Source organism: Thermobia domestica, chromosome 16 (genome assembly GCF_964235325.1).
Source record: "Thermobia domestica chromosome 16, izTheDome1.hap1.1, whole genome shotgun sequence".
In the NCBI taxonomy this organism is placed as follows: Eukaryota; Metazoa; Arthropoda; class Insecta; order Zygentoma; family Lepismatidae; genus Thermobia; species Thermobia domestica.
This window is the reverse complement of record NC_137469.1, coordinates 180,852,099-180,878,658: the sequence shown is the minus strand read 5'-3', so window position 1 is coordinate 180,878,658 and position 26,560 is coordinate 180,852,099. Positions and strand designations below refer to the sequence as shown.

Sequence of the window (26,560 nt, the reverse complement as noted above, 5' to 3'; positions counted from 1 at the left end):
TCGTTATAGTCACACTTCATTTCAAGTTCATCAATTTTCTGTCGCAAATCACTGTTCTCGTTCTGCAAGTGGGCCACTTTTGCTTCTAGATCTTTCACTTCCTTTGAAAGGTCATCAAACTTCGACTGTAATTTGTCAATTTTTGCATCAATTAATCCAATCTTGTTCACGTTCGGTTCCATGCTGTTTAACTTTTGAAGGATGTCTTCTATTTTTTGTTCAAGAGCTTTGCTCACTGGCCCTGGATTTGTTTCAATGTTACCTATCAACAGCGCTATCAGCACAATTGCTAGGCAGATAGCCTTCCCACTTCTATATTTCTCCGTTGTTACAAGTTCTTCCTTCGAAACTTTCATTCCGAATGCTGCACTGAACCTGCCTATAGCAGCACGCCACTGCTGAATTGTAATGCCCATTGGGATGGAAACACTGATCACTCAGAGCTAATCCAAGACACGTCTGTTCTCTTCAACGAGGAATAACAGAATATGGTGATTGATATCATGAGAAAAGTTGTTTGGATATAAACCGTGCTTATATTGTAATTTTCGTGGAAGTTATATGTGAATTTATCTGCACTAATGAATATGGTAAAATGAACAGTACACATAGCATATTTTTATATAATTATGTTTATTTCTCTAGAAAGAATAATGCGATTCTTATGTAACTTAGAGGGCTTACTAAGTATAAATCAAGCTAACATACAATATAATTTGTGTGTATATATATCTAAGGGTGTTCGAGCTACAGGTATGAAAATGGTTTTAAAAAAGGAAAACTTCCCAAAAATTCCTCTGTCACGGGAAAACTGAGAGTGATGGAGAAAAACTGATCGCAGATTCGAATTCTACGTGAAAAGTTTTATTGGAATCAGGTATTTTCTTCCGTGTGCCAGAGAAAAAGTATTTTTTTGTCGACTAGTGTTATTTTCAATTTTGGACTTGAAATAGAAATTTAGAGTATGAAACTTGATAAACAATTCTTAAATCTGATTGATATGCAATTACAATTTCAAACTATGAACTTTAAGGTTTGTAGGCATGATTCGAGTTGTCTAACGGCATTCGTGGAAGGTTATCTTTAGTGAAATCTGACTGGTCGTTCCCCGAATTAAAGTTTAAATTTTGCACTTCAAACGTAATAGATAACTATAGTAATTTACTTATACTCGTGAACAGTTTTATACTATGAACCCTACGATTCTAGCTACGACAGATAACCTAAGTTTATCAGTATGAAAATATACGACTTGAATTGTGATAGGTAGTATTAAAACCGCTTGGTGTGCAACGTTATCAATATCAAACTTTAGTTTTTAATGAAATGGAAAATGAATCTCGGTATATAAGTTCCTCCTTAAAAATATGCTAACATGTGTGTGTTTCTGAAAATTCACCTTTTACAAGGGAGAATGTCGCCGTGTTCTACTTTGTTACTTTGAAACAGGCCTTGTTTGTTGTTTGTGATCGACATACAGAGAAAAGGCTCAACAGTTCGGTAAGAAATTTGTCTCACAGTACTTCACTCATGCTCGGTTTTTACCATATTACACTTATTTAAGTGCGTACCCAAAATAGCGGCTAGAAAGAGTACCAAATATATGCAAAAGGAGTGTATTTTATAAGGCGATCAAGTTATGAAGATGAAGCCGTGTACCAACTTATCAGAAATAAGTCGCCATGTGCTTGAGCGTCTGCGAAAATTTTTGTTTATTTATTTTTATTATTTAATATACAACACAACAGGCTTAATACCCAATTACAGTGTTGTGTACATACAGCAAATGTTATATATAAAAATTTCTTAATTATTTCTACAGATAATTTCTTGTTTCACATATGATCTGAACCTGTTTTCTGAAAGACTAAATACATCCACTTTATCAAGCTTATTTACAATATCATTGTATAATTTACACAGCCTCCACATAGGGGATTTATACAGGGGTAGACAAAAAATCTAAAACATTTGCAAAAGTGTGAGGATCGTACCTAGTATGGTGTGGGGCCTCCTTTTGCGTCCAAAACAGCTTGGATCTGACGTGAAATGGACGTATACAGCTTCTGAATCGTGGTGTGTGGAATTTTGTACCATTGTTCCTCCAAAACATGCTTCAGTTTCTTAAGGGATGCTGGTGGAGGGTAATGAGACCGATCACGCCTTTCTAACTCAGACAACAATGGCTCAATGATGTTCACATCTGGTGATTGTGGGATAGAGGGGAGGTGTGATAGCTCCTGGTCATGCTCCTCAAAGCATGATTTCACCGTTTTTGCAGCGTGACAGGGTGCCAAATCATCTTGGTAGATGCCATCGCCATCAGAGAACAACATTTGGCCCATAGGTCCCCAAAATGGCCTCATACACTTTATCATTCATCATTCCATGCAGGGCTATGATGGGACCTGCAGAAAACCACATCACTGCCCATAATGTAACACAACCACCCGTATGCTTTACAGTTGGGAGCAGACAGTCTGTATCATAGGCCTGCGACGGTGTTCTCCATATGTAAACACGACCGGTTGTTGGCAACAAGGTGAAGGTCGATTCATCTGATCACATTACGTGTTTCCACTGCTCATGAGTACACGCCTTGTGGTCCTAGCACCACTGGATACGCCTCTTCGCATTTACTGCTGTGACCAGGAGTTTGGCGATAGCGGCCCTGCCATGAATTTTCATTTTATGAAGTTCCCGCCGCACTGTTTTCGATCGGGTTCTGTAGGCCAGAATTGAGTTCAGACGTAATTTTCATTGCAGTGGTCTTCTTCTTAGCTGCTACAATTCGTTTTAATGTCCTCCAGTCCCTACCTGACAGGATTGTCCAACCACTGTTGTGCTTTGCAGACGCCGTTTGCCCATGAATTATGTATGCCCTCGTGACATTGGACACAGTGCCTTTCGATACCCACACAATGTTCGCCACTGTTGCCACTGAAGCTCCAACCAGACGGGCACCAACGATCATGCGTCTATGGAAGTATGTCAGGTTGCCCATTTTACGGCACCACTTACCCAGCATGATACTCACAGGTGAACTGGTTACTGCTGACGGAAAAGGAAGGTAAAACTGACACATTGAAAACAAAAAAGATCGGCAACCGCAACACGTGTTGTACAGTGGAGGGCCAAACTTACGTGTCCTGTATGAAGTGTTTTTAGATTTTTTTGTCCACCCCCTATATAATATATTGCTCCTGGCTTTTGCATAATAAAATGTCCCTGTATTCTCTACTTTTGTTTTGCACGTGGGAATCCTCAATGGTATTTTCGAGACGAACTCCATACAATCAATCTTACTATTTAATAACTTGTATAAAGATAACTAGTCCAACATCCATCTTCTTTTTTCTAGAGTTTGAAAATTAAAGTTGTTTACTAGATCATTGCAGGAAAAATATTTGGGATAATAATTAGTTTTTTTGTATGTAAGCATTTTCAAAAATTTCGTTTGGATGTTTTCTATTTCATGAGAGTATTTTTTTATTATTGGGGGCCCATATAGTAGAACCATATTCTATTTTTTTATTATTGGGGGTCCATATATTAGAACAATATTCTAATTTTTATCTAACATATGTAAAATAAAGTGTTGTAAACATTGTGTTACTGAAGAAATCTTGCCATATTCTGTAAATTAAACCTAAGTTTCTATATGCGCTGTTTGTTGTATCTATGTGTTGATTGAAATTTAGTTCAGGTCCAAAAATAACATCTAAATCTTTGACAGTACTTGGTTTAGACAATTTAGTTTCTTTTAGATAATAGTCAAAGGTGATGGGATTTCTTTTTTTCGTAAAAGATAGGGATTTACACTTGGATACATTCATTACTAATTTGTTGTCATCGCACCATGTTTGAACTCGCTGTAGGTCTTGTACTTGTATGCAGTCTTCAGTTGAATTAATTCTAGAATATAATTTGAGATCATCAGCGAATAGGAGAATCTCAGTTTTCAATAAAAAGTGGAATATCATTAATAAGTAGGAGAAATAGCAGAGGACCCAGATGAGATCCTTGAGGAACCCCAGACAGAGTAACGAACTTTTCGGTGACATGCCCCTTTTATAGAATAGACTGTTTCCGGTTACATAAATACGATACAATATATTCTATTGCCGACTTTGAAAAGTTTAGACTTGCTAACTTTGTCACTAGATCATGATCCATGACATCGAATGCCTTACTGAAATTGGTATAAATAAGGTCTACCTGGCCGCCTTTATCTAACTCCGTTGCTATAAAATTTGTTACAACTTCTAGGTTTGTTGCAGTAGATCTATTGTGTAAGAAACCATGTTGATGTATAGATATAACTGGCTTTACGTGATTCAGAATTCGTGTATATAAAATTCTCTCAAGAATTTTGGCAAAAGGAGATAATACAGCTAGAGGTCTGAAGTTTTGTATTTCGTTTTTATTTCCAGACTTTGGCCTTGGACACACTAAACTTTCCTTCCATAAGTCCGGAAAAGTGCCTGTTCTTATGGACATATTGAATATAGTACGAAGCCGATGCTTGAATATATCAATACAGCCTTTGACAACATACGGAGGAATACCATCCGGTCCACATGACGCTATTGGTTTGAGTGCCTTTATAGCCACTGCATTTCTCGCAGTTGTATTTCTCCAAGTTGAAAGTTGTCCAACAGCATTCCGTCTTGTTAGATATAAAACTGTCTACGTCACATTTTGCTGAGACATTGTTATAAACAGATCGAAAGTAATGCGCGAAGGCCTTAGCAATCTTACTGTCCTTATTTAGTTCTTTCCCATTGTAAGTCAAGGAGGCTGATGACATATGCTTGGTTTTGTTTTGACAAAACGCCAAAGTTGGCCCGGATCATTGCCTCAGAACACTGCATCCACCCACATGGAGCTACTGATACAGCATATTGAGTAGAAAAAACATTCGAGTAAGAAAATGGAAAAAGGCACTAAAGATTTCACAGAAGACGTCTAGATATTAAAAACAATAGCAGTGGTGAATGAAATGTGTTGTAGGAGATTGTGACGTAGATTTGAAATAGGAAATCACCCGACTTTGTTATTTTAAAAAAATATCAGTTTATTTTGGATTTGCAACATTGTTAACCTGGGAGTGTCACACAATATGTCAAAGAAAGTCCCGCTGTCAATACTTACATGGCACGATATTCCTATTAATTTAAAAGTTACAAGGGCGTGTCGAAATAAATGATGTGAGTTAAAAAGGACTTTATAAGTTTGAAAGCCTAAAAATGTATTGAAATCTCGTAGAGAATCGATCTAGGTATCAACTTGCAGCAACACACTTCAAGTTTGGCTCGCCTAGTGTCATAGTACCACATTCCCTCACCGCGAGTGCCACCATAGTGCATTCGTAAAAATGGTCACTTTGAATGGCGCGGAGCGTGCTCGATGTGTGTTATAATTTCATGAAACGCTCTGCAAAAACAGTTCAGCAAAGATTTCGTACGGAACATGGTAGGGAACCTCCTAGCAGACCTACAATTTACAGATGGCACAAGTTTTCTTTAGACTGGTTGCTCTGTTCATGTGTAATCAGCATGTCATTCGCCCCTTGCTGCTGCTGTTGTTGAACAGGTTAGGGAAAGCTCTGCCTGTAGTCCAATAAGATCAACGCGACGTGCATCTCTCGAGACAGGCATTTTACGAAAGACAGTTTGGCGAGTGCTACGTAAATGTTTACACATGAAACGATATATTTACAATGACACAACAAATTACTGACCTCGATAAGGTTGCTCGTAGATACTTCTGTGTGGAAATGCTGAATGGGATGGAAAAAGATGAGACATTCCTTAACGCAATTATCTTTAGCGATGAACGTACATTTCATATGAATGACAAAGTGAACACCCACAAATGTAGAATCTGGCGCAGCGAAAACCCACGTCAAGTCATTGAACACGTCCGTGACAGTAGAAAGGAAAATGTGTTTTGTGCCGTTAGCAAATTTAAAGTGTACGATTCTTTTTTCTTATGGAGAATACTGTCTCTATTATCGTGTTTCTTGATATGTTAGAACTTTTTTAAATTCGTCAGATAGATGAAGGCGAACAAGACGTAAAAGATTGGATTAGAAGAAAATGATATTGTATACCAAAGATCCAGGTGTGGTGTTAAACTTTTAGCTTCATTTGAAGATGTAAAGAAAGCATTCTTTTAAACTCCACTATACCCTTACTCTAATAATTTAATACTGTTCCAACTTTCCATACATGACAATGGTTACGGATATTTTTATGCAAAATTGGAAGTACAATGCTATTGTCTAACATACGACAGCTCTACATTTCTATGCGGGAACACTAATTACAGTTCTAAACAACAGATGTCAGTGAAATAAAACCCACTTGATTTAAAGTTTTCGTACAATATACTACACCGGAATGTCCATTGCAACAGAGTTATCGAAATCATAAGTAATTACTCTTAATACAAATAATTCTATTACATAAACAATAATTACTTCTAATGCATACAGATAGAAACGTAACCCTACTAGCGTCAATCTTCAACAAACATAATTATTTTGCGCCTGTAGCGAATGAGCAGAGATATCAAAATTCTACTCAATGCACTTGCACTGCGCGTCAGTGCATGCAGTGTTGCGCGATGGATGTCTTCTCGGCGCTCTTTGACGGTGTTGAATGCCTCTAAAATGATCTGAATTAACTCTTCTCGTGAGGGTTAGCCTTTCGTCTGTATACAACGCCCTTGAACCACCGCACAAGCACAAATCCAAAGGTGTAAGATCCGGGGAGCGTGGCAGACAGTTAATAAATGACCTGCGTCCTCCGCGACCCATCCACCGATGAGGAAACATGAAATCAAGATATTGAAATACAGTTTGTGTTGCATGAGAGGGAGCCCCGTCGTGCTGGAATTATACAGACGCCTGAGTTTGAAGAGGCACATATTCCAGTAGTACTTGCACCTCAGAGCGCAGGGAATGCAAATAATATTACAGCAGAAAAAATCCAGAAACATTTCGAGGAATTTGGTATAACAGTTGCAACGTTTCTGTTGGGTGTGCGTCAGACAAGCAAAATGTTTGTGTGCATTAGAAGTAATTATTTATGATTTCAACAACCCTATTGCAATGGACACTCTGGTGTAGTATGTTGTACGAAATGTTTGAAAGTACTTGTAGAATATCCCCTTGCAAGGAATGCATCGAATTACCAGTCACCCTGTATATATAGTACCACGATAAAAAGCTGTGTCTTTAGGGAGCTGATGATTACTTCTATTAGTTGTTCCTAGCAGTGATATGCTAATGAATATATGTATATTTAGTTAGAAAAGAAGAAAACTTCATTCATTTCCTACAATACACAGCATCAATAGATGATACAAACTTTACGCATTCGACTTCCAAATTTAGTAAAATTTGGTATGTTTCTTCTTCCAATTTTAGGAACTAAGTCTACTGTTTTCGTTTGAAGTCCGTTACAAATCTAAATTACGTCGAAAGTGTGGAAACGTAACATCTATCGTAAAAATATTTCCCTATATACTAGAGGAAAGGAAAAGAACGTTATAATTTCACACAATGCATACATCATTTTTAGAGCTTCAAATAGTACGTACCATGGTGGAAAGACTACAAGGTGGTTGCATGGGCATGTCGCCTGGAGCGCTGTCGTGGCTGTGACGTCATCTTGTTTGCAAGAGACAACGGGAAAGGCGCGGCTTTAAATGACAAGTGGAAATTCTTTGTTACTTTATTCTTTTAAATGATATTTAGAATGCCTAACTGTGCAGTGCACGGCTTTAGTAATTATTACAGAAAAACTAACGGAACTAATATAAATTACTTTAGATTTCCTCAAAAAGAGGGGAAAAGTCTCCAGAAATGGATTTTAGCTTGCAGGCGACAGGACAAAATAAACATAAAATATGGTACGTTTTACATAAAAGTAATAAATAAATGCAATGTTAAATGAAATTATAAAAAAGAGATTTCATTATGTAGTTTCTTCTTAGTATTAATAGTATGTAATAATAGTATATAGGACTAAAGTAGCTTGTGTTGATTCTGCATACAAAAATCTAATAGTACGATTTAAAAAGACGAACTTTGAGGCAAGACCCGGATTCGAAATCATGAGGGAGGGGAACCGACAGAGGTGATCATTTCTATCATCATTTCCTTCTACATAAGATATTGAGACAAAATTTTCCCCACAGAGGCAGGCATGTAACTTGGGAAGGAAGGCACGATGATCTAGGAGGCTTACCTCCCTCGAGTTACACAAATGGAGAGCATTGAACGCGTTAAAGTAGTTCAGGTCCCATTTCATTCTGGAGGTCTGCATTCCCTGTAGCCTCAGTGTTAAAACGGGACGTTGCACTTCAAATTAACTAACGAATGGAAGGTTCGTAATAACGATTAACGGTTACAAAGATACATAACAATGTATTAGATCAAGAGAATAAAGTATCCACCTACCATGTCAGGGCGACATTGTCGGGACATTTTTACACTCAGATTTTGAAATTTTTGTTCATTTTAATCATAACTTTGGATAATTACATATACATATTTAGGGGCCCCCTCCAGAATTACAAAATTAAGAATGACTACAGTAAATTTAAAAATATAATAGATTCGCAACCAATCAAGGAAGCACTGTAGCTCAGTGGCAGAAGGCTCACCTCTGGTGCAAAGGATACTAGTCCGCTGCTCGGTCAAGTGAGTTTGTGGTGGACAACATCGTGTCCGTGAGTTTCTCTAGGTACTCCCGCATTCTCATTCCACCAAATTCCACATAATCATTCACTTGCATTTATCTCTTGTCTTCTTTAGTCCACGGGACAGAAAAGAGGAAACTTATCAAGAAAATTAAGGAAATTATGTAATTTTATGGTTTATATGTTTTCTAGTCTAGCTGTAAAACCCCTACATCGCCTTCACCTACGCCTAGTACTTTGTTTCTTGCTTGAAATAGTCAAGTTGCAATTTCTTTGTTCGAGGTGCTTTGTATATACATATTTATTTCTATATATTTTTAGAACACAATAGTACATATATGTAACGTTTTATTTCGTACAAATGTTTAATAATACAGTTTGTTATGGCGTAAATCTTGACACTAATATTCAGAGAACTGCCAGTTTCGCCAAACCTTTAGTTTAAATACAAATTCTATAAATAAGCGATCAGCGACTTCAAATAAGATGATTTGTTTATAAATAAAAAAGATGTTTAAAATATTAAATACGTGCGTCCCTGCTCAATAAAGTTTTAATCTCCCCTAAGATTCTAACGAAACTTACGTGGGAGCATCCTCTTTTAAAATACTGTCCAAGCATAACGAAAATATACGTACGTGCATTTCTGTTTACGAAAACCATGAATTCTCCCTCGAGATATTCTCAAAATTTATATGAGGTCATCAGTAAAGAATTCTCTTTTAAGCAAAATAATAATAATAGTAAATCAAAACCGATCAATGTGTTACGAAAATATACTTGAGCATACATAAATATATAATAATGAAATGCATTAACGACACACTGTGTTATAGATTATTCAGGCCTATACACAATCGAGTGTATTACTTCAGATCTTTAAAAAAGAAAAGAAAGAAAAAGCAGAAAATGTAGTGAGTAATATTGGCTTGTTCAAGCTTCAAAGTTGTTTAATATGAACTGATATTGCTGTGTCTTTTGTTATTGTAAATATCTTCCTTCGAATTCACTTAGCTTAAGCATTGATTACATTACGTTTATATAATTATTGTTTGTACTAAAATTTTTTTACTTCGTTGAAGATCACTATAAATAGAAGAGAAGTTTGCGTGTAAGATACCACCGAGCAAACGCTTGTTAAAAGTTCATCTGACTCTCGCTGGCCACGTCTGCGACCAAGATGACGTCATGCGCCAGAGCGACAAGAATGTAGCACTGCATTGCATCCACCTTGTAGTCTTTCCACCATGGTACGTACCTTCCTGTTGAAATATTTTTAATATGAGAGAGTAAGAATTTTATGTTCGTGACTACCAAGGTTTCTGATTTAGATAATGATAAGAAAATTACATTACCAGACTACTTTCCAAAATATTATTTGATCTTAATGATACATGGTGTCCATTCTTTTGAGTCATCCAATCATGGTAATTGTTTGAGATGAGTCTGTCAAAAGTCAAAATTGAACAAATATCTTTCTTTGAAAATTTTCACCTAAAATAATAATATTAGGATTTGATGGAATAGGCGAATTTTCACCTTTCGTAATTATCTTCACTGAATAAAGTCGGTGAAGAAGGAGGGATACGACGATCAGTTTTTTGAATATACATGCTACAAGGAATGAATAAATAGAAATCCTCGATTTATTATATTTATATATAGACCTCTCTCTCTCTGTCTGAATATATATATATATATATATATAATGCTTCGTAAAAAATAAATTTTGATTTAATACGGAGCGTATTTCTTTACGGCTACCCAAGCAGATCTATCGCTTGCGTTTAAAATAATTTGAGAATGAGAAAATGAATTTGTTCCCTCCGATTGAAATAAATATATGTTTTTCGATAATGATAATAACAAGAACTCTTTAATTTGTTGCAATATTGCGTATTTTTTTAACTATCCTTAGCATTTGATGTTAAAACTGATGATAACGAGGAAGTGAATCTAACTCTTTCCTACACACACACACTTAAAAAGAACAAAATAATGTAAAAAGCGTGTTTTTTCAAATAAAAAAGGAGTATGCTTTGTATAGACCCTATTGTGTGGTACTAAAATTATTCAAGGAAAGAAGGTATATTCATATAAAACAAATTTACGATTTTTTCTTAGAAATTAACAAGTTTTATGAAGGCTACAAATATATTTTCAGGTATCCCGATAGGGCGAATTAGTTTTGGTTGACATCACATTAAACCAAAGTGTCATTTTCACGGTAAGCTAAGATCATGTTTCAGTGTAAATTTAGTAAAAAAACAATAATAAAACAGGCTGCACTTTCCTTAAAGCTGCACAGTTATTTCCTTTCATTAAGATTTAAACAGATGAATTGTAAATTAATGAAAATCTGAATCTTAAATAAAGATTTTCCAGATTTTTAACGCTTTTCGAGTTTTAACTGAGTTACGCTACAAAAGATTACAACAATCTGCGTTTACAATTTTTGGTGTCACCAAACATAATCAGGTACGCAGTAAAATATTCTAAAGCTAAGGTTTCCGAATGTGCCTTAATTTTATTGATTTAATTGTTCACTACTACATTAGCCTAGTGTAAAATAAACAAAGAGAGGATGACTTGTATACGTACTCTTTTACTTACTTTACTTTTTATTTGTAATGTTTCTGTATACCCTGTCACTTTCCTCAGAGAATTCGGAAACTTATGAGCAATCCACCTCACTTCTTAGAATTTACTCTTGCCTTTTTTAATTCATACGGACACATTAATTCGTTAGAACTCGTATCGTCGTATAGTACTACATCGTTATGAGCTAGTTAAAACACTTTAGTGTATCACGTAAACATCTGTATATTGAGAATAATATTACGGTTAAAAAACTGTGCACTCATTTAATTTTAATTAACATGTATCATACATGCAATATTACAATGGGATCTTCTGAAAGTTCCTGTCAGTAGTGAGGAAAGTTTCTTCAAACTAGCCAAAAATTACACAACTGCTCAGGATACTTCTGCAAAAGCTTCTCCCTTACAATAAGTAATTTTAATATAGGAAAACACTTGTCCAATGAGATTTACATTTTAATGTTAAGAAAATAATATCACTAAGATAGATTGCCAATTAATTTTCCGACCTGCTGAGGAAAGTGTCAAAGAACACCGAAACAGTAACATGAATAGCACATTAAATGCAATAAATAAAACAGTACGTATACACACTATTTTAAATATGCGTCAATTTACAACATTACATAAAGGAAGAACAAGTAAGGTTATTTCAAAGTCTGGGAAAGTATTTATATGAAATACAACATTGAACAAATGTGCAAGTGGAAACAAACCTGACTTCTTGAATATTGCAGCGTATTTCATGGCAACTACGTCCTTGAATATTCTCCTGTGTGTGATCTTCATTGATGCAAGACATGTTTTTGCTTGATGCTTCCGTAGAAAATCTAAAATCACTGACTTTTGTTTTTAAAAAACCCAAGTCACTATGCAAAGCTTTAATGTTGTAGGGAAAATCAGACACTGTTAAGCGCTTGACCAAGCATATTGGTCTTGAAGTTAGTTTCCAATCTGCTATTGTACCATCCTGATTACCTTCTAATTTGAATGTAAACTTAGGCATTAAAGTTCCCTTCAACAAGGTTGGTTTAATATTATATCTCTCCATTCTACTTCCTCCTTCTGTTGTGCGTTTCAAATGTGACATCGAACATGTTGACAGAGTATTTTCGAATCGACTTTTATTGCTACTATTTAGTTTATAGTTGTAATATCTAACAGATTCATTTTCTGTCTTCTTTTCAACTTTAATTGAGGCCATGTCCAAAGAATGGAAAATCATTCAGTCAACATAAAAATTGCTCACATCGGACATTTGTGATCTGTAGCACACAGCGATTGAGCGAAGTAAGGAACTCTGAAAATAATAACAATATATTATTAGTCACTGTGTAAGATCCTATTCTTTAACAAGTGTAAAACTTGGCTATTTCATTCGTATATTATTTAAAATTACTTAGAAACCATTCTATTCAAATGGGTGACAAATGAAAAAATTCACAATTCGAATAAGACTGACTTCTTCAAAAATCGTATGAACTTTCCTCTTTCAAATATTATTCAAGAATTTTTACCATTTCCATTTCATTTTGTCGGTTTTGGTGAAATAATTTCAGATAATTATATGAATGATTATAAACCACGCTCATGAGGCTATTTAAGTGAATTAAATTGCAAGCCAAAGTTAAAGTATTGCATAAATTAATAAAAATAAAAATATGCTCTTATTTGCAGCTGATGGCAGAACCAACAACTGTTCATTAGGGCACACTCACACACTGATAACTTTCTGAGACAAGTTTACGTCGGACAATTTTATGCAAACTACAAGCCACCTCGCAACACATCCTAGTGCTTTTATATTTTTCTTTCAAAAGTGCGATAATAGCAATTTCAATGAAAAATTCAAAAAGTGCTTCAACCATACTAGTCGAATTTTGCGTAGAATTATTACAAGATTTCGAATTCCTGAAAATGGACGATCACGTGGTTACTGGTTACTGTCATAGAGGTCGATTGATTGATTGATTGTTTTACGTCCCGTTCAGCAGCGAGGCTATATGAGACGTGGACCTATTGATTAACGTGGAATCCGAACATGTGCTCCCGCCGGGAATCGAACCCGGGTCTCCCACGCCAAAGGCGCGTACGCTAACCGCTTAGCCACGGAGGAGCTCCTCATAGAGGTCGAAGCATAGTATCCGGTCTGGTGTGGATTCATGTGAATTAACTGTTAGGAGGAAGAGATTTCTTCTTGGTCCGTTGGGCTTATGTAAGACGTATTCCGTGAGCATATGTATGTGACAAGTGAAAGATTAGTTTCGATTTATAACAGAATCTATCATCTAACACTGAAAATGATAAAACAAGATAAATTTCTAAATGATACAACACAAATTGAGACAGTAATTTACAATCGAGTTTTACATATATATAAATTCATTATAATAATGGGTCTATTAGTGTTCATGTAATTATTTTTATACCCTGCATTTTGCACAGTCAAAACGTGATGAGAAAAATACTGGACTTCTAAATCTTATAGGTCGGCTTAACTAAAAACTGAGACATACAGACGAACAGAATGTGGTTTCTCTTTAGGTACAATTAGACAAAGTTGTGTGCATTAATATTCATTTTCTGTAATAATTTGACCTCTTTATTGTGCAGAGTATAATTGTTTTAAGTTAAACCAAAGATTTAACTACTTCAATGATATTAATGGATGAAAGCAGTGCCGAAGAATACAACAAATGGGGCAGAAGCTTTTACACTGAGCCAAATGAAGAAATCAGAAAGCTGACGAAGAAAGAAAAGAAACAATTTACTAGTATAATTAGGTTAATAACTGCATACGTTGCAAAAAAAGTAAGATAATTAATAATAGAAATAATTAGAAAGAATAGATTATAATAACAGCGTATCGCTGATGAATCGCTAATCATGAACGTAGAAAGTCGATATTGGAAAATAGTTGTCAAAGCATTAGGAAACAATTTGTGTGAAAAGAAGAACGGAATGCGATTATGAGAGAAAAAACTGTCTTGATTTGGACATGCGTAAGAATAAATGCGAAAGGAGTGCCGTTTTGAATCTCCGTGAACTCTACGAACGTAATGTTAACATTAAGTTACCGCACACAGGAATTTCATTAAGCGTTTAAAAAAAGTTGAACATGACTGCACTTTCAATTCTCTGGTAGGACGGCACCTAAATGATTTTCAAGTTTCGTAAAAATTACGAAAACGTTACATAAATGAAGAGAAACTGATATGTATAACGTTAAAAATTGTTAGTTTTTCTATAGATGGCAATCTGTGAATTAGGAAAATTTTCGGCTAATAACGATACACATACATATTTGTCATATGAATTGTTTTAAATAAGATTCTATTCATACTGAGAATAGAGTCATTACCTTAACTGGTCCAAACAAACAAAAGACATGGCTCTCACGTTCCTATCAGCAATTGATAGAACACAGTAATCTTAGACTTCTAATTAAAAGTATTTCAAGTGTTCCAATTTGTTTAAGATCAGCGGATGGAATGACGTAAAATCTGTTCCTTTATGCTGCACTCCGAAACGGTGAAAATCGCTTGGAAACTGAAATAAAAGATAAATTCTCTGTGAGCTTATATGGTTTATCGGCCAGAATTTAACTTGTAACTTGCTATAATTAATGTTCTGCGTAGTGATGGGCAAATTCCCGGGTAGATATTTTCGTGAATATTCCCCAAAATGGGAATATTCTGAGAATTTATGTACAAGCATAAAGAAAATTTTATTCTATTACTACATCATGATTTCAAAGTTAATTTTTTTTTTCAATCACAGTATAGTATTACTGTTGTCTCTAGAGTATTCTTTAGAATGTGTATTCTAAACGGTATTATATTATTTTATTATATTTAGAAAATACGCAGAAATGAGTATTACAATATGTTATATATGCATTAATAGTACTTCATCTCTATTTCTACATAATTTTTACCTTTCTAGAAATTTCTAACCTATTTTCACACTTATAACACCCTTATCATATTTACTGCGATATTATCTGCTACTCAGGAATCTGTTAAATGGTAGACTCATGTTAAATTAGGGAGCAATTGCTTCCGCATCTGGGCTCAAAATCATACACCCCACCTCGACAAAGAATCATAATACCAAGGAACTAGTTTATTTCATATGGAAATCTTTTTGCTAACCAATTAATTAATCAATATTTTATAATATATTTTTACTGATCAACATTGTATACACCTCATTTCCAAAATCAAAATCTCGGGAATATATATTGGAAGAGTGCATATTCGCAATTAACTATAATTAAATAAATTCTGGATGTGTTCCTCTTGGAATTCTTTAACAATAACAGTAATAATAATAATAAACCATAGCCATATCTTTATCGCATAAAGTCCGGTGTAGTCAATAAATAAAGTAAACGAAGTTAAATGCTATACCTTCTGTACGTGAAGCCTTTTTCTTTCTATTGTAAATTTTACTTAATCAAGTCCGACAGGAATACAAAGAGAAATTTCGAGGGAAGTGAAGAAAAAACATCATACATTAGCAGGACTCCAAATAACCTTTAAAAGGGACCCACGATCTATAGCCGAACGCTTTAGACCACTCCGCTACAGCGACACCTAGCGCTTGCATCGAACGTTTCGAGTACCAGCTCTTCTTTCAGGATCAAATGTACTTTGTATTTTCTGAAGTTTACGCCTGTTTCATTCTGATATGTGTTTAATTTTTTTTGTTTACGTATTCGTTACTTTGAATGTTATTGATGAAAGTTCTATTATATATTCGTTCATAAATACAGGGTGTTAATGAACTATACCGACAAACTGTAAGAGGTGAATCCTTACATCAAAATAAGAGGAAAAGTCCATATGGACCTATGGCGAAAAGTGTAGTGATGGGCAGTGGGAATATTCCCGGTGGGAAGGAATTTAAAAAATGGGAATATTCCTGGGTTTTTCCCCTGGCCTATAAATTCCCGGGAAGGAATTTATTTCCATTTCTTTACTTTATCTTCCAAATTATAAGAACGATATGACTTATTACTTTATTTTAATATATTATGATTTACTTCCAGGTTTTAAAGAGTTTGGAGGTTAAAAAAATTAAAATTATTTGACGGTACTTTATATAACTATTAATATGATTTTTCACGTTCCATTTCCATTTGCACTGAAAAGTAAGGTGAGTGTTTAGTATTTCGGGCCAAAACTACCAAAAGTAGGATGATTTATGGAAGAAATGAGGTGATAGTGATGTTCAAGTAGTCAAGAAAGTATTGAACACATTTTTTTAGGGCAGTAGGGGATTTATACAAAACGGAAAGGTAAGTGGAAGTGATTTATGTGAGAAAAGAAAGTGAATTATCGGTAACGAATATAGAAAACAACGTGCCACGCGGCGCTCTAACCAGCCTTCATTCGCTAACGCTCGCTCTGCAATGCTGTCGTTAATGTTGGTAATTTAATGTTGGTAACGTAATATAACGTATGAAACCATAAAACAATCGCATCGGAATAGAATATCGCAGAAAAGTAGGTGCAAAATCTGGCCCTTAGTGCTAATGAACAGCCAAAATTAGCAAAGTACTAAATTACAAATGATGAAAAGGAACCATTTTGTAAAGTAATTTAGAATTATGTAGAAATAGAGATGAAGTATTATTAATAAACCCTGAACCACCATTAGTAATAGACGTCGGTCTGTCTCCTCTCTCTGACTCGAATTTCTGAAGAGGTACTAGAACTTCTTTTACATGTTAATTAACATATGGAATTACGAGGAATAGGTAGAATGAAAGATCGTGTATGGCAATGTTACGTGCTAAAAGAAAGATAAGAAAGTATCTTGCAAATATTGTGAACATAAATATGTATGCGCAAGTGTTGATAAATTGGTGAGACATGTAGGCCTATCTTCTAGCATTTACCCAATCTAATTGCTTCATAACATTTATAAATTTAATGTGTTCATAATATCAGTAATAGAGTCAAATTGAGCAAATCCACTTACATATAATTTTAAACTGTTACTATATAATTTTTTCACACATATTTAATTGATGGAACATATTATAAATAAATATACATCTATGCGTACTCTCTAAATGCGTGTTAATAAAGTAACATAGTACCGTTCAGAATATACGTTTTAAAGAATCCTCTGTGGACAACAGTAATAATATGCTGTGAAATAAAAATTAATTCAACTTTGAAATCATAATATAGTAATAGAATACAATTTTCTTTCTTATTGAACACAAATTCCCGGATAAATTCCCATTTTGGGAATCTTTCCGAAAAATATCTTCCCGGGAATTTACCTATCACTAGAAAGGTGCATGGTTTGAGATCTAGGGCTGCCCAAAATCGCGAAATTTCAAGAGGTGCTATTTCGAATTTGAGAACTGTGGATGGTGGTCCTTATCAGCATATAGGAAGTCGCGCATAGACAATCCGAAAATGCATATTTCATTAATGTTCAATGAGTGTACAGAGCATTCCCTGCAAGGTGAAATTACCAGACATGTCATCAAGTGAATTTTGAGATACAGTCTGGCTTCATGATTAATCCAAAGTAGGTAAACGATAAGCCTTGATAGCAGTGAACACGGAATCCTTTGGTGCGATGTCGGAAGTGTTAGGGATTATCAGCAGCACGGCCTCTCGCACTCGGAAAAACGCATGGTGCGGCGGTTTCTTTCACGCTTATAAGTAAAGAAAACGTGAAATATACCGTGACGAAATACACATCAACACACATTATTACGAACACAAAAAGTATGGCCCTGCCAGTTCCTAACACTTCCGCCTTCCCTTCGAAGCATTGGAATGTCCATTGTTGTCAAGGTTTACCTCCTGCCTACTTTGGACTTTTCTTGAAATTAGGGTATATTTTAAATCACTATTGAAAACATATCTGAGAATTACACCCTGCAGGGAATACCCTCTATATCTATTAACAATTGATGAAATATACAATTTTGGATTGTGTATGCGTGGCTTCCTTTACGCTGATAAGAAACACCATCCACAGTTTCTGGAATTCGAAATAGGGCCTCTTGAAATTCAGCTTTTTCGTGATTTTGGACAACCCTAGCTCTTAACTTTTCGCCATAGGTCCATATGAATCTTTTCTCTTATTTTGAAGTGAGGAAACACTTCTTAAAATATGTCGGTATAGTTCATTAACACCCTGTATTATATAATAAAAATTTTTTAATGATTTTCCATGTAAATTCGCTGGTGCATGCACAGTATAAAGAGAGTGCATTAGAAGGGAGTTCGACAGTGATGGTCTTTCTCCACAACATTATTTAATAGTTATCTACAAAATATAGCGAAAATGAGCCTACATAATGATGGCATTTCGGTAGAATGATTAGGAGTACACGGTTTGCAGATGATATGGCGATTGTTGCTGAAACTAGAAAGAAAATCAGTAAGAAGTTTAAAACTTAAGGAAGTACTGTGAAGAATATGCGATAAAGATATTGTTCACTTTAACCATAGGTTGGTGGACAAAATGGAAATTTTAAAACTTTTCTCTCGCTAGGCAGAGCTGTTTTATACTTTGATAAGGCCTCTCCTTCGTAACTGCATCTAGATATTCTATCCTTGGTCTTCCTCGTTTTCTTTGTCCTCTTCCCTCTATCAGCACGGTGATTCAATCGGGGTGCCAAAGAAGATGACCAAGCATGCTGTTTCTTCTTTTTCCTATTATCTTCAAGATCTGTCGTTTTTCATTAGCTTCTTTTAGTACGTCTTCATTCCTTTTCCTTTCGGTCCATGATATGAGCAGCATCCTGTGCTAAGACCATATTCCAAATGGTTCCGGCTTGGATATTTCAGCTTTTCTCAATGTCCACGTCTCTGAACCGGAAAACTCCACGCTCCATACCAGTGTCTCAATATATCGTTTACGACCGTATGGTGACACATTTCCTGATGTTAATAGTCCTCTTTTCCTATGGAATGCTTGTTTAGCCTGCGCTATTCTGGAACTTACGTCTTTTTCACTTCTTCCGTCCGAGGATATTAGACTTCCTAAAGAAGAGAACGTCTTAATACCTTCGATTTTCTTTGCATCCAGCCATACGTTTGCCTCTTCCTGTTCTGCTCTTGTGCACTTTATTACTTTCGTTTTCTTCTTATTTATCTCAATTTTCCATGTTTTTGCCAGTTGGTCGCTCGTTTGACAGTGCTTCCTGCAAGTCCTCATCGTTCTCCACTATTAATGCTATGTCATCAGCAAACCATATTGTGCTGAAAACCTGACCTTTTACTTTACGCCTTTCTAGTTTCGCTCAAAGAATTCTTTCATAACCTCTTCTATATAGACGTTGAAAAGGAAAGGTGAAATTCCACATTCTTGCCTCACTCCTTTACTTAATCTTGCTTCCTACTGATCTCTTCCTATAACAGCTGTCTGTTTCCTATAAAGTTGTTATATTATTCTTCTGTCTCTGTAATCCACTTTCAGCCTCTTCAACGCTCTGAACATATTCCAATCTACGTTGTCAAATGCTTTCTCTATATCTACAAATGCTATCACAATTGGTTTGTTTATTCTGATGTGCTGTTCCAAGATCAACCGTAGACTCAGTATTGCTTTCCTTGTTCCTTTTTTCTCCCTGAATTCAAACTGGTCCTCTGATAACCGTTCTTCGATTTTCTTTTCTACTCGTAGTGTGATAATTTTGCACAGTATTTTTGATTCATGAAAAAGCAAACTTAACGTCCTGTGTTCTTCGCATTTCCGTGCGCCTTTCCTCTTCGGGATATGTCTTCTTGAAATCTTTTGGTATTTTTCTCGATATGTAGACTTCATTGATAACATTAAATAGTTTTCCCTTCGTTGCTATTCCGAGATTCATAATTGTCAAATTCGCACTCTAAAATTGATGGTCTTAATTCATTTTCATCGACGTCTTCTTCCTACTCTATCTTTTCTTCGTTCTCTTTGTCTCCTTTGTGGAGTTCTCTAATGTATTTCTTACATCTTCTTGTTATCTGCTCCTCTTCTATTACCGTTGTTCCGTCATTGTCTATGATAACGTATATGCGTTTCTTTTTCTCAGCGAACTGTTTTTTAACCTTTCTATATGCCGTTTCTGTATTGCCTTTGACTATATTTACCTATTTTTTTTTTTTTTGCATCAATTGTTTATCCAGTTTTCCCTGGCCTTGTTTACCTCCCTGTTGATGTGATTTCTTCACCTTCTCTATTCCTCTTTCGTTTGTTATCTTGAGCTGTCTTCTTTGCTCCATCATTTCCAATATTTTTTAGGTTATGCAGGGTTTATATTAGGTTCTCGCTTCTCTTCCTATGTAGTCGTCGGCAGCTTTTGTAATACCCGCTTTCATGACTTCCCATTTCGAGTCTATATCATCACCTGCTAAAGCTACCTTAGACGTCTCTTTGTCTGTCGCATTTGCAAATTTCCTTTTTATGATTTCATCTTTCCTTAGCTTGATTGTGTTTCATCTTTTGTTTGTTGCTACTACTCGTTTCCTCTTTAGTCGGAGTTTGCTCTTCAAAACTAAATTATGATCTAAGTCAACGTCCACTCCTGGGTAACTCTTACTTTTCTTCACTTGATTTCCAATTGCCAGTATATAGTCTATTTTATATCTTTCTTTGTCTATTAGTCTTGTCCATTTGTATCTTCTTCTTAGTCGTCGTTCGAAGAGAATGTTCGTTACAGTCAGATTATGGCTTTTGCAGAACTCAACTAATGGTGTACTTCTTGCATGCATTTGTCGTAGGCCGAAATTCTTAGTTACATTCTCTTCTTTGCCTTCGCCAAATACTGCGATCCAGTCACCCATGATGACTAAATCGTCCTGGTCTTCAACTTTCATAAATACTTCTTTCATTTTCTCATAGGTTCCATCTACTTCCTCATCTGCGTAGCTTGATGTAGGCATATATACTTGGATTATCGTGATATTCCTCGGTTCGGTTGCTATCTTCGGGATAAAAATAAATGTTAGAAAGACATAAGCCACGGTGATTTGAACGAAGTAGTCGGTGTTAATAAAAACATGCATATGAATGGTCAAAAAAGGGTTTAAGAAAAAGAAAAGTCCATTTTGTGGAATCTTGAATAAAGAATTGAGAAAAGGATTCACAAAATGCTTCGTGTGGAGTATTGTACTGTATAAGGCAGAAACATGGACAATACCAAAGGGGATGAAAAACGACTGGAAATTACCGAGCACAAAAAGAATGAACGGATGTTAGAAATAGTGGGCAGGAAAGAAAAAATTAGGTATTATTGAGAAGAGGAAGAGGTTGGGACATTGGCTAACATGGAACTCTATCATGTGGGACATGCCAGAGGGTGTGATGGCAAGAAAGAGAAGGAGGATACGAAAGAGGTTAGAATTGATTAATAATATTGAAAGAGAAAAATTGTACGTGAAGACGAAGAGGTTAGCAGAAAGCCGTGGATCATTCAAGCTTTTCAGTTATGGCAAGCGACCCGACAATAATGGTGGAATACTTATGATCATGCAGAAACTGGAAGATCCACTTTACTGTCGTTTCTGATGCAAGTCACAACGCAAACTTTTAACAGGCTGCCTAAAGGCCTCGCTGTAAAGGCTGTAGAAAGTTGTTACTTGCATCTGCGATGGGAGATGATAGGCCGGCAAATAATGGAACAGACTGTTCCTCAAATCTCTAGGGAGCTAGGCTGTGACAAAAAATGGATTTAGAGACAAAAAAAAGTGGAGAATACTTCACGTCTGGGCCAAGAAGTAGGACGTGTAAAGTTACAACTGCCACTCAAAATCAATCGTTGGTAACGGAAGTAAGGAGCATACCTCTACGTCACTGGTGTATCCTCTTGGACAAAGCAAGGATATATAATTGTTCTCACTAAAGAATAAGGAAAATACCATTCGACGCTGATGTAAACTGTTTAACACGTGCAATGAAGACGCCTCATTAAAACTTACAACGCCATCCGAATGGAATGATTCATTAAAGAAAAGAAAGACAGAGGAAGCTTTACATTTCAAGTTGTAAATAGTGAAAATGAAATGAAATCTTTGAGTCCCACGGTTAAGTTGTAACTATTGTTTCCACTGGATTCATTAACCTTAAGGATACGGTAGGGTGCTCTTCTTTCTTAACATTGAGAACAACATATGTACCTGAATCGCTGTTATCTTTCCGTATCATCTGCTAGCAGTTGCAGTCACCTGGACAACCGGCAAATAGTTCGCTTCTGTAGTAGTCATGAATTCCTTCGCTTGGCAGCGCTTGATTCAATTGATAGGTTGGATGTGTCATAGAAGCTTGGAAGAAAAGAGTAATTCACAAAACACGAACTCCCGAAGAGCAAATACCGGTCTGCTTATACTAGTGTTCATTTCAGGCATAATGTTGAGGGGTTTGTTGTCCTCGGGCTGCACAATCGCTCCCTCGGAGCTAAGAAAAAGAAATAAATTAAACTTTAACGTTAATCTCAGTCTAAATTACTATCCAGTCCAGTCCCCGGCCCGGGACATTTTCATCCAGCTCCCCGGACCAAAGTTTCTGGAAGAATACTTAGCCAGTAGTGTTATATATATATAAAGCAGCGGCGTAACTTTGAGGCAAGCCACGCAGGCGGATTGGTAATCGTTTAATGGCCTGCAGACTCCGTGAATTACTGATTGAGAGATGCGGTATTATGTATACAATGGTTTCGAAGTGTAGTCTTGTGCCTACAGCGGGAAGTAGAAGGGGATAATTTTCTTTCCTAAAGGTATCAAAACATATTTCCTAATTTTAAAAATACTATAAAAATGCAAGTAGAATCCCTATTATAGCAAATAAGAAAAGTAATAAACTTTCTCTTTTACCATAGTCGGAAATAGGTTGAGGCTTCGACCAGTCATCACGAGTTTCCTCTAACTCAATTAAACAACACGATACCGGAAAGCAATAACCATTGAAGCCCGAATCTAATATAAGCCTAGTTTAGAAAGAAGAAGTCAAGTTCTTAGCATTAAATAAATTACGCTTTAGCGTTAATCTCAGTCTAATTTACTAACTCTACAGTCGCCATGAAAGAAGTTGCAGCACGTGCTTCCACAAATTTGACAACCGGCAAATAAAACTATCACAGTAACAAACATCGATTATAAGCAGATAATAACAGCTGACATCAGAGTAGCCAACTACGATATGACTGTGCATTATAGGTAAACACCTAGTAGAAAAAATAGAACTACCACAAACTTATTTCGTAAGATATCGCACCAAACCTACAAACAGTTCCATCAAGTAACAATCTACAAGGACCGGATCGTCACTGTCTTAGTCAAAAGTAAATTCTAAGCCACATTTGTTTTACGTTTATGTACTCTGTATAACGTAATTCTTATGGAGGAGTAACAACTGCGTTTATAATATTTCTTGCAATGCATTCATTCGTATATACACATCTCAAGATATATCCACAACATATCTCCATAACTTGCACATTATTCACAACATATCTCTATAACTTGCACATTATTCTATCAACATTATATTTTATATCGGCCCTGTAAATTTCAAAAATATATGTATCCCTGCTGTAAATCGTTACCAAAAAAACAGTCTTGCTTCAGAAACCTCCAATTCTCACATCGTTACAGCAGTAAATGTCGAATCATTGGATTTTATCAGATGACTTTGAAAGAAAATCAGCTTCATTATTTAAAGAAAAATGATTTTCAGAAATCAATTACGCGGTTATTGTCACTATGCACCCATATTGTATATCTGTGCAAAGTATGGCTTAAGAAACGTGAATGCGCCTAGTTCGTTTAGTAATACCGTACTCTGATAACAGGAAATTATTTCTCCCGAAAATTTGTGTATATATCCTTGCTGCCAATTCATGAATTTACAGAAGTTTCGTAGGTTCCTGGAAAGAAACAAGGAACGTCAGGTAATATAGTGGCATTTTTGTTTGCATTGTTTTTTATTTGTCACTAATTTAAGTACATATACAATTTTATTCTTTTGATTTACGGATATTGTTTGAAATATACTGGGGAATAAATGCCACTCAACATAGTTATAAACGAACCATAAATAAATGAAATAATCATAATTAATATGATTAGAAATCACAAAGGCACGATACAGATTTACTGTAAAGACATATACATAAATTCATTACATGTATATTTCATGTTTATTAAATGGAATTTTGTAACGTAACAACTATTTTTAGGGTGTACATTTGCATTCCTGTATACAGATTCACTCTAATGGTGGTTTTGAACGTATATAACTATTGTGCTGAAGACTTGTGCTAGGTTCTCACTAGAAAGCGTGAATGCTATTGAACAGTCAAAACACTATCGAGCGATATCGAGGGGGTGTGTCTGTAGGGAGCAGGTACGTTAGCGATGGTTGGTATACACATATACTAGGAAAGCGCCAAACACTGTATATAGCATAAAATGACTGACTTAGGTGTTGAATTATTATATTTGTACGTTACTAGGGGTTATTAGTGCAGTACATGAAGCTCAAATTTGAATGAAAAAAGAAACAAATTAGTAACGAGCTGAAAATTGGTGCAGATATTGGGAATGATGTTCTAAACAACATACTAAAGTTCCGCTAAAATCCCAGGTGACCTTCGAGGCAATATTGGAAAATTGCCGCCGGAACTGTCAAATGAACAATACCCAGATAAAATAGCAATATTGAGTTGTTGAGTTTAGTTTAGCGTCCCTTTCAGCAGCGAGGCTATATGAGACGTGGACCTACTGATTAACGTGGAATCCCAACCACATGAGCTCCCTCCGGGAATCGAACCGGGGTCTCCCACGCCAAAGGCGCGTACGCTAACCGCTTAGCCACGAAGGAGCTCAAAATAGCAATATCCTTGCTATGGTTGAACATAATAAGATAACATACGTAATTTCTTCAAAATTTTGTAGAACCGTCTACTCGAGTAATACCCAAATTTTACAAATATGTCGATTCGTGTCAAAGAAAATATTACCTTCATGAAATACGATTTACTGCTAGTGCAACTCCCATGTTATGATTCGCATCAATGCATTTGTAACACAATTTGTAGAGCCATCGAGAAGTTTCTTAATACAAATAAAAAATACAAAAAGCAATACAGTAACCAAAGACATGACATCCCCTAGAAAAAATTTCTTCCGACGCCCTTTGTGTGAAGCCACGCCCTAGGCTAATTATATTATAATCCGTAACAATTATACATAATTTGATATTTTCTTCTATTTACAGTGACCATCGTATACTGTAATATGCAAAAGTTTGAACGGAAGACATATGGAGAAACTGTGAAATGAAAACACGGCACGTACATACATTACCAAGTATATAAAAGAATGGTCCTTGGACTTTCATACGTAACTTACTTCGAAGAAACATCAATTTTGTAGACGATATTCCTTATACACACCTCACGATGAACTTCGGCCTTCCTTCAAACAGCTGTTTTCTTGTCTTGTCCTAGACCATTATCGGTCAAATAGGTAGGTAGTTGCACCGGCTCAATAGTCATATGTGCTACTATTGCAAAAATGGTCAAATGTGTACCTCAAACAGAGAATTTATGATTCAAAAGCAAAATACAATAAAATACTGGACACAATTGGGAAAATGAAACAAATTGGGAAAAAGAAAAAGTCAAAATCAGGAAAAGGTCAAAATCGGGAAAGGAGTTCAGACAGGGAAAGAGGGCGAAAAGCCAAGGTGAACAGGGCAAAAAAGTAGAGGAAAGTATAAAATGAAAATAGAAAAAGTGTAAAAAAGAAGGGGATGTTTGTACATGTAGAAACAGAAAGTGTAAGTGTAGTGTAGGTGTATCACAGGGCCCACTTAATCTCCTTCCTCACGGAGCAGCACCAGCCACGAGGCACTCACTAGCACAGCCACTGTCGAAGTCCCAGCTGTTTTCCTGAACTAACTGCGTCTGACCTAGTGATGGGTAAAACAATTCATTTCGGAGAATCGATTCATTTACTTTGATTCACTAAAATGATTCGATCATTTAATTCGTTCATATGAATTGGTCATCCGCGCATACCTTTTGCGCAAGTGAATTGGTTGGGAATGATTCGCTCATTGAATCAGTTAGGTTTCCGCGCATCTCTGTTGCGTAATGAGTTATTCGATCATATGAATTGAGTGGGAATTATTCGATCATATGAATCGCTTGGGCTACTGCACTTCTTTTCTGCGCAACGTAATACATTCCTTGTGAGGAAGTACAGCCCCGTGTATCATCTTTGCGT

The 26,560-nt window shown here is 35.8% G+C and overlaps 1 protein-coding gene across 7 annotated transcripts in view; it reads right to left on the bottom strand.

The window, feature by feature from the left end:
- The window catches only part of LOC145673527 (uncharacterized), a 41,104-nt gene extending 14,901 nt beyond the window's left edge, over positions 1-26,203 (bottom strand). Inside the window, exons 1-3 of one of the 7 annotated variants that reach the window (XM_081743311.1) lie at positions 25,632-26,202; positions 14,674-14,861; positions 12,029-12,612 (exon numbers count right to left, since the gene is read on the bottom strand). In XM_081743311.1, the coding sequence (XP_081599437.1) occupies positions 12,029-12,537 (509 nt within the window). In that variant the 5' untranslated portion in view covers positions 12,538-12,612; positions 14,674-14,861; positions 25,632-26,202. Of the gene's footprint in view, positions 1-12,028; positions 12,613-14,673; positions 14,862-25,290; positions 25,564-25,627 lie in introns of those variants that run through there. The other 6 variants (XM_081743310.1, XM_081743312.1, XM_081743313.1 and 3 more) reach the window with 6 other exon arrangements.
- Positions 26,204-26,560: the final 357 nt, after the last annotated feature.